The following is a 13,353-nucleotide window of genomic DNA, read 5'->3' on the forward strand; positions in this document are numbered from 1 at the left end:
TCCCTGGAGAAAGCTAATTTTCTATTCATCTTTTCAAAGACTTTAAGCCACGGAGAATTCCAGATTTTATCTAGAATCTTTGCGTGTCCTGTCAGATTGCCCTCTTTAAGATTACCTAGATAAGGAAGCCTTAGTGCAGCACGGGTCGCAGTCCTTTTAACTGTAATGTGTAATGGGGTGAGTCCAGTAAGTATTGCTAGGGCTTCTGTGGGGCATGGTCTCATTGCTCCCGTTACGCTTAGACAGGCTGTTTTATTGAGAGTCATCTTACCTTTGGCCACCATGCCAAAGAAGCATAGGTGATCATTGGTACTATTACGGTCTTGTACGACCAAGCCATCATTTTTGGTCGCAGACCCCATGTTTTACCATACAGTCTTTGGCACGCATAAGTTGCTCTTAGAGCTTTGCCAGTCACATATGATAAATGATTTTTCCAAGTAAGGGTTTTATCTAGAATTACTCCTAGATATTTCATTTCCTCAGATGGTATTAAATCAGTGTACCCTAACTTTAAGGTCCCTAGACTCATCTTCCTTCTTCTGGTGAAGGGTACTACATTTGTTTTATTCGGATTAATCGAGAGTCCTTTCTCTTGACACCAATTTTGAGTCAAGAGCTAGTTGCATACGATCGGATATGGTGGAGTCAAATTTGCCTCTAACTATGATGACCAGATCTGCAAAGCCCTGAACTTCATATCCGTGGTCACCAAGAGACTGTAGGAGTTCGTCAATGACCAATAGCCATAGGAGTAGCGATAGAACGCCTCCTTGAGGACATCCTTTGGTTGACTTGACAGTTAATCTCTTCGTCCCCATTTCAAAGATTATCGTCCTATTTTTCAGCATATTGAGAGTCCATGTTATGATCAGTCTATGTATTCCTTTCCTGACCATTCCTTTCTCAATTGATCTGAATGTTGCATTATCAAAATCTCCTGTAATGTAAACCGATGTGCAAAGAGCTATTTCCTTACCGTCTAAAGCCTTCTCGATTTTACTCGTCAGACTATGTATAGCGGTCTCGGTCGATTTGCCCGACTGATAAGCATACTGTTCAATATGTAGAGGTGAAGCTTTAATGTAGACTTCCCTGATGTATTGATCTAGAATCTTCTCCATTGCTTTAAGCGGGAAAGAAGTAAGGCTAATGGGCCGAAAAGCTTTAGGTGTGTGGTCCGCCTTTTTGCCTGCGTTTGGTATGAAAGCTACCCTAGCCTTCATCCTATGTTTAGGTATTACGCCTAGTTCTAGACTTATCATAAATACGTTTGTTAATATTGGTGCTAATATATCAACGCCTTTCTGAAGAAGACACGGTTGTATATTATCGATACCAGGTGATTTAAACGGGCTGAAAGTGAAAATGGCCCATTTAGTTTTATTGACTGTAAAGATTTTACGGGCCAGTGAAAAATCTCTTCGTGTAACCAATAAGAAACGAGTATTCTCGATGGTTTCCGTAGTCTCAGTATACATGGCGCAGCCTGGAAAATGAGTGTCCAGCAAAAGCTGTCCCGTTTCTTCCAGACTTACCGTAAAGCTTCCGTCAGCCTTCTTTAATGTAGAGAGGCTATTTGAGTGGTCTTTATTTAGAGATTTCTGGAGTCTCGCAGCCGCAGGAAGTGTTTCAATCTCCTCGCAGTGCCTCCCCCATGATTCCCTCTTTGATTTCCTCAATTCCTTATTGTAAGCCGTTAAGGCACACTTGTAAGATGCCCAGTACCCACTGGACTTGGCTCTATTAAGGACTTGGGGGGTTTTTTGCGTAAAATATCTAGTTCCCTATTCCACCATGGGACGTTCCTAGAACGTTTCTTTTTGATAAATTCGCAGCCATTTTCAAAAGCCCCTGTAATAATATTTTCTAGTTTGTTAACCTCAAGATTTAGTTCCTGACAATTAGTAATCCTATACCCAAGACAACTAATGTTTTGTTCTAAATAGAAGTTACATAGAGACCAGTTGGTCTTCCTAACATTTCTTATTTCGAAAGTGTCTTCACCTCCCCCTTCCAAATCAAAGCGTATATATCTGTGATCTGCGTCGCCAGGGAGGTACAGAGATGCAAAAACAATTATTCTCGTCCCCCTAGTACTAGGCACTTCTGCCTGTACCGCCAACAGATCACGCTGTATGAGCTCCGTAATTGGAAGAGATTTAATGGTTTTGTTAATCATTATCGCCGTTCTAGGACGATCAACATTATTACCATAGATTAACTTACACGTTTTTGTCTATAGACCGTTTATGCGCCCCTTTGTGGCCCATGGTTCTTGGATGGTCACAAAATCCAGACAGTGTTGTTCTACCAGGGCACTGAGCCTATATGAAGCTGCTATAGCCCGGTGGAGGTTGGGACATTGGAGCATGTAGTCATTAACATACTGAACAATTTCCTTTCCGGCCCTATTCGTACTTCTATCACCCCAGTTTCTGTGATAACCATTCAAGTCATCAGCAAAGAATGTGGGTAATTTGTTACTAATCGGATTCGCTAGGTCCCCCAGACAGCTTTTCACGTTTGGGGGCTTGTAAACTGAGATATAAATGATATTACCCGTTGGGCATTCTACCTCCACTGAAGTAGATTCGAGCGCTTGTAGATTATTAATTCTGAGAATGTGTTTGATGTTTTTCCTAATAAGGATACCAGTGCCGCCTCCTTTTCTTGTGACCCTGTCTGATCTGTAAATGATGTGATTGGGGATGTTTAGCTGTATTGAGGACTTAAGGTTAGTCTCTTGCAGGATCATAATGTCTATTTCGAAATCATGAAGAAATTGTGTAACCTCGTGTTTTTTGTTTGTTATGGAATTAGCATTTCAGGTCACAACTTTCAAGCGATGTGATGGTGTGTTCGTTGTGAACTTAAAGTTGGCAGTAGGGTTTGTAGCATAGCCTGTATCATATTCTTCATAATCGAGTTCAACTGTGCCTGGAAGTTGTTCATTAACTTTTCTAATTGGGTAGCCGCTGGATGTGGTAAGGTGTGGAGTTGTTGGGAGAAGGTTCTTTCTGCAACATTCGCATACGTCATTGATGACTTTATTGAGGGGTTAGGTGGTATCACAGTGTTATCTTTTCTTTTTGGAATGTTTTTCGGAGCACAAAGGCATCCTCTATAATTTGCCGAATGATCACCGCCTCAGTTTAAACATTTCGGGAGATCTTCACGAGGCTTCATACATAGGGATGATGATGTGTGCTCTCACACTTAACACATTTGGGTGCGCTATTACAGTTAGTGGCAACATGACCAAACAGTTGCCAGTTGTGACACTAAGGGGGACCTTTTAGCGGGCGCTGAGCTTCAACAGTCACTTTTAGGTGGTAAACATTGGAGATGTTGTATATATCCTTTTGGTCCGCAGGGAGATGGATTTTAATAAGTTTGTCGACTGTCTGCCTCGTCTTAAGGAAGTGGCATTCACGAATGCTAAACTCTTTCTCTTCAAGATATTCTTTTACATCCTCTGGATTTTGTCCCTCCAGGCCTCTGATTATGATGTTAACGCACTTCTCATCAGGGAGAAAGTGTGTGTGATAAGGCTCTTTTATCTCGGTAAGGAATTTCGTCAAATAACTGACGTTATTTGGATTCCAAGACGCACCTTTTTAGCCTCATTAAACTTTAAGTTTCTTACATGGAATTGTTTAACCAAAGAGCCCCAAGTGTTACTCCGACGTAGCACAATGGGGACAACTTTTCCTAGTTTCTTGTCAGATGTCGCGCCATCAAAAACCGGTTGCCCTTCGCTGCGATTACTTGAATTACCTGTGACGTTTGCGCTTTCTTGATCCACCTCGCCTTCTTGAACTACTACTTGCTTAGTGAATTGCGGAAGGTTTACCTCATTTATTAAGGTTTTCTCACCATGGGTGGATGCGACCTTAATCAGTTTTGATACCACTACACTAGGTGTGGATTTGGGGACTTTTTCCTTAAATTTTTTAGACGATTTAATTTTCGAATCGTAAGTTGGGAAATCTTTATTGTAAGAGCTAGAGGACCCACAGCCTGAGGCAATTGGCTCCTCAGCGGCAGTCTCCAACTCGATATCCTCATCGCTGGAAACAGCAGAGTCACGGGAGGAGCTAAGTGAGGAGGGTGGTGAAACCTTCTTCCTTTTGTTGTTGCGGGGTCGTTAATTAATTGTATATGGCTTTGAGCTGCTTTGCAGCTGCTGTTCCACCTCTAAACAATATGATTTCAATTCTTGGAATTGCACCAACAACTTTGAGTAATTTTCTTGCAAGAGTTCATTGAGTTTTTTAACTTCGGAGAGTTCCGCTACTATGGTTTTAAATTCAGCCAAAGATACCGATTTCAATTGGGGGTTTTTGTTCGCGGGTTTTGATTTGTTTTCAATATTGTCCGTTTCAGTCATATTCTTAATGAAGCCTACTCCTTTAACTTAGATGTTTGATTTTCTTCTAGGAAAGTAGGCCAGAATTTTTCAATACAATCACTATGAATTACAAAGTGATGCAGAGTAAAAACAATCGTATTAAGAGCGATAATTTTAAATTTGACGTCAGATATAATTTTTTCCAGCACACAGAAATTGAAACGTATTGTAAGAAAAATTTTTATTTCAATTTAATTTATATTTTATATATTTGAATCAATATTTATCGCTGCCACTGCAGAGACGAAGTTTAACAAAACGCATTTAGATGGTAAATAAATGAACAAACACGAGTAATGGTAAAACGGCTTTTGCGTAGATTACTTTTTGCAAAAAAAAAATATGCGCGCGCATATGATGATTAAAATGAAGTGCAGCGGGGAAAAAAATAGGAATGCAGAGGCAATGAAATATGTAAAATCTGTGAAAGGGAAATGAGAATCAGTCTGGAAGATGTGACTTTGAGCTACGACGTGTGATACCTGTGCAATGTGACTGAAATGTAAAAAAAAGTTTTGAAACAAGCAAAATTGTGAAGTGAAATTTAATTTGTCTAAGAATTATTTGGAAAATAATTATATTTCAAGACTTAATAGTAAAATTCAAACATGTATATTTTATTTCCATTAAAATATGAATAAAACAAAAATAAAAAACTTGTGATAAAGACAAAACCAAGAAATAAAACAAACGGTAATTGATACAATAGAAAGATATTATAAACTTGCCTAATTCAAGCCATCTCGGTTCAAAATGTTAAACGTGCATATCATGCAATAAAACGAGAACATCAAGAAAACAACAATGACAATTGCAATAGCAAATTCGCTGAACTTGAATATTTCATGCAACTTCGGTTTTCAAGAAATGTTTAAAAGTGCGTACCGTGCGTATCAGCATTTGTCTCGTCGAAAATTTCTACAGCGACATCTGTTTTCCTTGCAGCAGCAGAAGACTCCAGTATGTTAACACGTTTGTTGGCTACAAACAAAAACACGTTTCTTTTTTTTTGGTTATTTATGTATTATATTATATAATATATTATATTATTTGTTATATTATATTATTGAGTATTATTACTGCTGTATAATTAATTAAATTATATAAATATATGAATATAGATATGAAATATAATATATGAATTGTTTTTATTTATATACATGTTCATATTGTGCAATATTTTTTTGCTAGTTTTTTTGTACTGAACCCTGATATGCCCTGAGTATACCCTGGCCTTCGAAAGGACCCGGTAAGGCCGTTAGAACTGTATCTGTAACACTTTTATATGCATCAGAAGTGTGGAGTTTACGATACTGTAATTCACTGGAAATCGTTCAGTTAACGTACTGCAAACGTTTGTTAGCACTCCCCAAGCTACAAATAATGTAGCTCTTAGACTTGAACCAGGCCTTGTGAAAATTTCATGTAGAGTTTTCAAACTAGCAATCGATTTCATTATACGAATTCCTTAAATGGACCAATCAAAATACCCCAAACAATGTCTCCTTCGTCTCATTTACCTACATGTTGTGCCGACTATAACCACAATCGAAATAAACTAAACACAAAAATTAAGTATTGTTGATGTGAAACTAAAAAACAAAAAAAAAACAATAAGAACACAACAATAAAAGTAAGTTATTTTTAGTTAATGCAAACTCATAATATAAAAAAGGAATTATTGTGAAAAAAATTGTTATTAATTAATTAAGCTCATGAAAAAGGAATTATTGTAAAAAAAGTTATTATTAATTAATTAAGCTTAAGTATTACTTAACTAATATAAAATATTAATAAAAATTAGTTAATTTATGGTAATATAAAATATTAATTAAATTAAGTTATTAATTTAATAGAATTAAGAAACACTAATCCTCCTTTACGTATAAATTAAGCGATAACACTTCCCATTTTTTGTGAGTGTCATTTGTTTTGCCGAATAAATGCACATTACACAACAAACAATCAGCCACAGGCATGTAGAGTAGGCAAGAACAAATTAGAAGAACCCTACATTCAGAAGATAGAAATCCCGTTTCGAAAATTTTATATAAAAGGAGAAGTACAATCAAGTAAAAGATGACTTGGACGCAGCACTTCGAACAGTGCGCATCGTGGGAAATGGATGGCACTTGATCACAGGCCACGGATTTTAACTTCACAGCAAAACTAGGAAATGAAATAACAAGGTAATTAATAAATTCGTAGAACATTGATTCCCAACCTACCAGCGTAGCCTTGTCGGTAACGCTAATTTCAAACAACGTATCCTTGTCGGTACCGTTGATTCTCAGTCCACCAGCGTAGCCTTATCGGTAATGCTGATTCCTAGCAACGTAGACTTGTCGGTAACGTTGTTTTCCAGCCCACCATTAATCATTTTTTTCTTAATACAGGAATTATAAAAATGCTAAATTTTTGTTACTATATTAAATTTTGTTAGTAAATAAGTATAAATTATAAAATGTAAAATAAAGAAAAGTGAATTTAATTGGGTTACTCAATTTAATGACTTTCTTAAAGTTGTAAATATGACAAACTTGTAGGAAACACCGACTGCAGCAACTTGGATTGATAACCAACTACGGCCCTTGAACGCTATCAAAGATATCAAAAATTCAAAGACATTTTAAAAGCCACCAACTCACAATCCTTAAATTACAATATTTAACATCCCTTGATGAGAAACCTGCCTGTTACCTCTTTGATCGTAAGCAATTTTTTATGGCAAAGCTTATCATCCAATTGTGGTTGTCAACAACTCACTGCACTCGTTTTTGTATTAAGGGGCAAATTTACAGCTACGGCTCCCCAAACCATAACACTGTCATCACCATGCTTTACAGTTGGCATTTATGCTTCGAGTTCAGTGCTGTTTTCGCTTTCCTCAAAACTTTAGCTCTCCCATCGCTTTCAAATATATTGAATTTCGATTCATCTGTAAATAAAACCTGCTTCCAGAAATTAAAATCCTTTTCTTTATATTGTTTGGCAAACTCCAAACGCAGCTTTCGGTTTTTTTCAGAAATTAGAGGTTCTTTGCGTGGTATTCTACCATGAAAACCGTGGCTGTTCAACGTACTTTGCACTGTACGTGGATTGATATGCTTCCCAGTTGCACTAGCAATGTGTTCGACTAATTTTAAGGCATTTACCTTTAGATTTTTGTCAACTTCTTTTAAAATCAAGCTGACATCTCTACGTGTGAGTTTCCTTAGGCGGCCACTGCGAGCCTTATTTTCAGTAGAACCAGTATTTTTATAATTTCTCATTATCGTCTGAACTGTTGATCGAGTCAAATTTACTAGTTTTGATATTTTAACCATAAGGTTTTTTTTCATTTTTGTACCTAATAACCAGATTTCGCATATCCCTTGAAATTTCTTTTCGTGGACCCATCGTGTCAACTAAATACCACTCACAAAGCACAACTAAATGCGCTATATAAATTTATGACTCATGCCACAAGCAGGAAATATGAAAAACGGTACTTTCTCGTTTAACATTTAAATTACTGTCGACTATATGTAATAATCCATGAAGTGTATGTAACTTTTGTCAATGATTTTTTCAGGTTTTTTTAGAATAACTTTGTTAATTTATATTGATGAATGAATTTTCTTTTGTTTATTTTTATTGAAAAACAGTTCTAAACACAACTGTATCATTACTTTTTTCTATTATGTCTTTGGATTTACGAGCTAGCAGAAATGGGGGGTGTATGTAGAATTTTGTCACTCACTGTACAGTCAGAGTCATAAGTCTACAAGCAGGCAGTGCAAAAAACTTTGTTTGAAAATATTTTCCAAAAAAATCAATTTATTGGAAACATATTTTATTGTTTTTTTATAACATTTAATGCACAATGTTTTCGCGAAGTTTCTTTGTATTTGTTCCAAAAACAACCGAGATAACGGTACTTTTATCATAAAGAGTAACAAATCAAGCGATCAAAAGTCTACAAGCACTTAGTATAAGGCAAAGTTTTAGTGTAAAATTCTTGATTTATTATGCAATTTATTAACTAGTTGGGTAACCGTAATGCTTATGAACTTGCACTAGACGGTTTTTCATCGAAACTACAAGTTTACTGGTGTCCTGAGTTGTTATTTCGCCCCATTCCTTTAGGATTATGTCTTTTAGATCCTATTTAGTCGAAATTAAATATTTACGAGTTTATCTTTTCAAAAATCCCCATAAATGTTCAATTGGATTTAAAATCGATGATTGTGGAGGCATATTCAGCAGTTTTTAGCGTTATATAGTAACCAAAGACGCACAATTAATGCTGTATGTTTGGGATCATTGTCCTGTTGAAAGTAAAATTCATCTGTTAGTCCCAATTTTACAGCACTTGATCGCATATAACTCTTCAAAATGTTTAGATAAATATCTCTATTCATTGTTGTTTCCACAAACTCAATATTTCTCATACCTTTAGCTGCCATACAACCGCAGAGCATCAGTGTACCACCTTCATATATTACAGTTGGGAAAAGACTTTGTTTATTGTATGTTTCACCTCGCTTACGCCATACTAATTTACATCCTTGAATGCTAGAAACACAGAAATTGAATTCTTCGGAGTTATGCACAGTACATACTTACATATTTATTTTAAAAAGTAATGCGCTTGTTTCGATTAATTAAAGATATGTAAGGCATCCTTCGTGCTATTCTACCATGAAAACCGGCCCATTTCAAAATTCTGCGTCCAGTAACCACGAAAATATTTTTTGCAAATCTTTCCTGTATGGCCGTTTAGTTGGTGGTGTAGGTGAGGTTGAGCGAAGCTCCCTCTTAATATCTGCCTGGCTCTGAATGTTATCGAAAACTATTTAATTTAATAGTCTTTTTGTTGTTTGAATTTATATAAACATAGTAAAATCCAAACGCACCTTTTTTGTTGAGAGCTTCACGTACTACTGATTTATTCTTAAAACATATTATTAACAATAGCAAAACAAAACAAAACAAATGGAAAGCTGCGGCTATTAAAAGCTTTTTTTAGTTGTAAATAAATGTTAAATAATTGAAATCAAAACAAGTACAAGAGCACCCAATTGACTTAACATACCGGCCCCCATTGAGACCGTCAGGTTCAATTAATAGGTAATACAGCTAGCTTCGTAATTGGTTTGAGTTGTGTAAAAGTACTATATCCTTGTGAAAATAGTGTTGTTGAATCATATATACAATATGCAACAGAGCGCGTTGTATTTCATCTACCACGAATAATGATTGAATTTGGGACGGTACACCCTCTAGAAACGAGATCAGCTGGATTCGGATCGGTTGGTACATGGCGCCAAAATGCATTTACCGACCATTCTTGAACGTCAGCAACTCGATTACCAACAAAGGTCGCTAGTGTTGAAGAATGAGAACTAATCCAATGTAAAGTAATCTGTGAATCAGATCATGTTATTAATATAATATAATAAATTATCTTTAATCTTGTTCCAGCATCCAGCAAGAAGATGGGCGGCACACAATTCAAGACGTGGTAATGATCTTGCTTTCACAGGAGCAACTCGGGATTTGGAAGTTAATAAATTAACACTAACATTGCCAAAATCATCTTGACAACGTAGATAGATACAACATCCGTATTCTCTTGAACCTAGGAATTTTAAGAAGTACCACTTGATTCAAATCAGCAAGAATTTTGTTCCATATTGTGTAAATTTCTTGAGGTACGGATTCATCCCAATCTCATCCAATTATCCATAGTTGCTGTAACAAAATCTTAGCTTTGATGATAAGTGGACTAATTAGACCCAAAGGATCATATAAAGATGATGCTAATGACAAAATGTTTCGTTTAGTATGACTTGCTGGTACATTGGTTGATTGAAAAGTGAAGCAAAAATAGTCTTCTTTCGTATTCCATAACATTCCAAGTGGGCATGCCATATCTCTTGCAGTCTCAATATCTGTAAGTTTAACATTTGGTGCAGTGATGTTAACATTGTTGCTATTCCATTTTGTTAACGATAAGTTGTGAAAATCCGATATTTCGGTAGTTTCATTTTTGATGGCTTGCAATGTCTCCAAGTCATCTGCTCCTGAGATCATGTCATCGACATAAAAATCCCTTTTTAATATCATTTTACCTGTTTCTTTACGGTAAGGATAGTTATCTGCAATGTAGTGTAAGCACCGAGTTGCAAGAAATGGCGCAGAACTCGTACCATATGTAACAGTATTCAGTTGATAAACTGAAATATTTTGCGATTTATGCTCACGCCACAAAATTAGTTGAAAATTGCGATCACTTGGATGTAGCCAAAATTGTCTATACATTTTTGTTATGTCAGCCGTTATTCCATATTGATACAATCGAAATCTTAATAATGTTATTACAAGTTCATTTTGGATTGTAGGGCCCACCATTAATAACTCATTTAATGACACTTGTGATGATGTACGAGCTGAAGCATCAAAAACTACACGTAATTTAGTAGTTGTGCTATCTGGTTTAATTACATAATGATGTGGGATAAAATAGTGGGAAGAATTTAAATCCAAATCCTTAACCATCGACATATGTCCGAGATTTTCGTAATCTTGCATAAATTTCACATATTCCAATTTTAACTCAATATTGGAGTCAAGTCTTCTTTCCATAGATAAAAATCTTCTTAATGCAATTTCGTGAGAATTTCCAAGAGTACTTGTGTCGCCTTTGAGAGCTACAGTTTTTTGAAAGTTGGTTTCGCGTTGCTGTTCTTCTACTGACCATACTGATGGTGGATGAACTGGTTCCTTTATCTGCCACAACCGTTCCAAGTTTGCATTAATTGTATCCAAGCTGACAACACAATGGGATGAAACAATTTTGGAATCTTTAGTAGAACAATATTTTTCTGAAATAATCCAGCCGAACAAAGTTTTTTGTAAAGTCGGTAAATTCTCACTAAGTTTTATTTGGCCTAATGCTAGCAGTGAAAAGAAAGCTTCTGCACCAAGTAACATATCAATTTTTTGGCGATTGTAAAATGTCGGATCAGCTAATTGAAGATTTTCAGGAATTTGCAACTCTTCTAACAACAGTGTTTCATTAGGGTGATATCCAGAAATTTTTTTGGTAACGAGAAACTCAAGTACTGCATCAAAACTGTTTAACCTTGAACGTATCGTACTTATTGTTTTGTGTTTAATATTTACTGATGCAGCTCCTACACCAACAAGACTGTTTTCACTTCGTGACTTTTTTAAATGAAATGCATTACACATCGATTCCGATATTAAATTGACCTGCGAGCATGAATCTAATAACACTCTACAGAATTGAAAAGTACCCGATGCATCTTTAACTAACACCATTGCTGTTGCCAAAAGCACCACTGATTTTACCCGAGCAGAAGTTTCGTCGGGAACTAGTGCATTAGTGTGTACATGACTTAGAGGTGATATTGTTTGCTCACTTAAAGGTTCCATATTGGATGATGCACCAGTATTATGTAAAAGTGAATGATGTCGTTTTTTGCACATTCGGCATGAATACGTTGATGGACAATGTGTGTCAATGTGATCGGAGACAATTAAAGCATAGTTGGATTTGCTTCACCTGTTGACATCGATTTTCAACTGATAGAGCTAAAAAATTTGGACAATTAGTAATATAATGACCAGGTTTTAAACAATATACACAATGAGTCTGACTTGTAGACTTTTGTTTCGTCATTAAGATGTGCTTGAAAGGTTTACGAACACTAGTACGCTGCAACTTTTGGTTGATTGTAGCCTTTGGCTTGGCCTTTGCTAGTACCATTAATTGTTGACATCGCCTGTCAAGCATCTTACAACATTCCAGCCAAGTTGGTAGTTTCGTATAGTCGTGACATTCATTCCATTTACGTTTCGTCTCACCATCCACTTTCGTCATCACCAAGTGAATCATGATTGCATCACATATCTGTTCGTGTGATCCCAGTGACTTCAGCGAACTATATAAAGCCGAAACGTTGTCCACTAATTGGCGAAGTTGAGTCGAATCGGGCTTAATACATTGTGGTTCATCAAAAAGTGTTGCAATGCCTTCCAGAAATATGAGAGGGTCATTGTCGTATCGTTCTTTGAGTCTTTGGAGAGCCTTCGGATAGTTGTCTTCCGTTATCTGGAACGCCTTTACTGTAGCTAACGCTTCGCCTTGAAGACACGATAACAAATGGTTGAATTTTTCAGTTGATGTCAAGAGCGAATCACTATCTACAAGGTTTTGAAAAATATGTATAAAATTTTTGAATTCAAGATATTTGCCGTCAAACTTAGGCAACTTTAAATGTGGCAATCTGTTTGACGGCAGCTGCGGTAACGAGAAAGTTTGCTCATGGTAGCTTTGTCTTCTCCGTCCATCAACTAATGACAATATTAAACATTTTGTACTTACGTACAGCTCATCGATGTCAGAGCGCGCTGAATCTGTAGGACAATATCGCTCTATCTGATTCTGGTAGTAAGATACCTGCTTATAATATGCATCTAGCATCCCAAGTCTACACTCCAATTCCGTTGACGATAAAGTTTTGTTGTTCTCAACAATATTTTTAATTCGCGTTATACTGCCTTTTGTAGATGCTCGCTGCTGTTTTAATTCTTCTAATGAAGGCAATGGCGGCAGAGAATTTGACGCTGCAGTCGAATTGTTTTCAGCAGCGTTGCTCGCTACTGCATTATTAGAATTTTGCATTACCGAAAGCAAATGCAAAACCGACAATAAAACAAAAAAAAAACCAACTAATGTTATGAAGGTTAATAACCTGAATGATTGACAAGGTTATTGTAAAATTGAACAACTGTTGTTTATTTTTAAATTTTAAACAATTACTGATGTAAGAGATTATTAATATTAAGTTTTTAATATTAATTTGAAACACCTTTAGTCTTTATTTATATCAAGTCTTTAATATAAATTGAATTTAATTTGAAACACT

At 36.1% G+C, this 13,353-nt stretch overlaps 2 protein-coding genes across 2 annotated transcripts in view; one reads left to right on the forward strand and one right to left on the reverse strand.

Annotated features, from left to right (window-relative positions):
* Window positions 1–2,325, forward strand: part of LOC119684976 — a 4,363-nt gene extending 2,038 nt beyond the window's left edge. Inside the window, exon 3 of the mRNA XM_038099140.1 lies at window positions 2,246–2,325. Within this exon, the coding sequence (XP_037955068.1) occupies window positions 2,246–2,325 (80 nt within the window). The remainder of the gene's footprint in view (window positions 1–2,245) is intronic.
* Window positions 2,326–11,942: 9,617 nt separating this feature from the next.
* On the reverse strand, window positions 11,943–13,109 carry LOC119684994. The gene has a single exon (XM_038099163.1). It carries the CDS (start codon window positions 13,107–13,109, stop codon window positions 11,943–11,945), a length of 1,167 nt encoding a protein of 388 aa, XP_037955091.1.
* Window positions 13,110–13,353: the final 244 nt, after the last annotated feature.

Source organism: Teleopsis dalmanni, chromosome 1 (genome assembly GCF_002237135.1).
Source record: "Teleopsis dalmanni isolate 2A chromosome 1, ASM223713v2, whole genome shotgun sequence".
In the NCBI taxonomy this organism is placed as follows: Eukaryota; Metazoa; Arthropoda; class Insecta; order Diptera; family Diopsidae; genus Teleopsis; species Teleopsis dalmanni.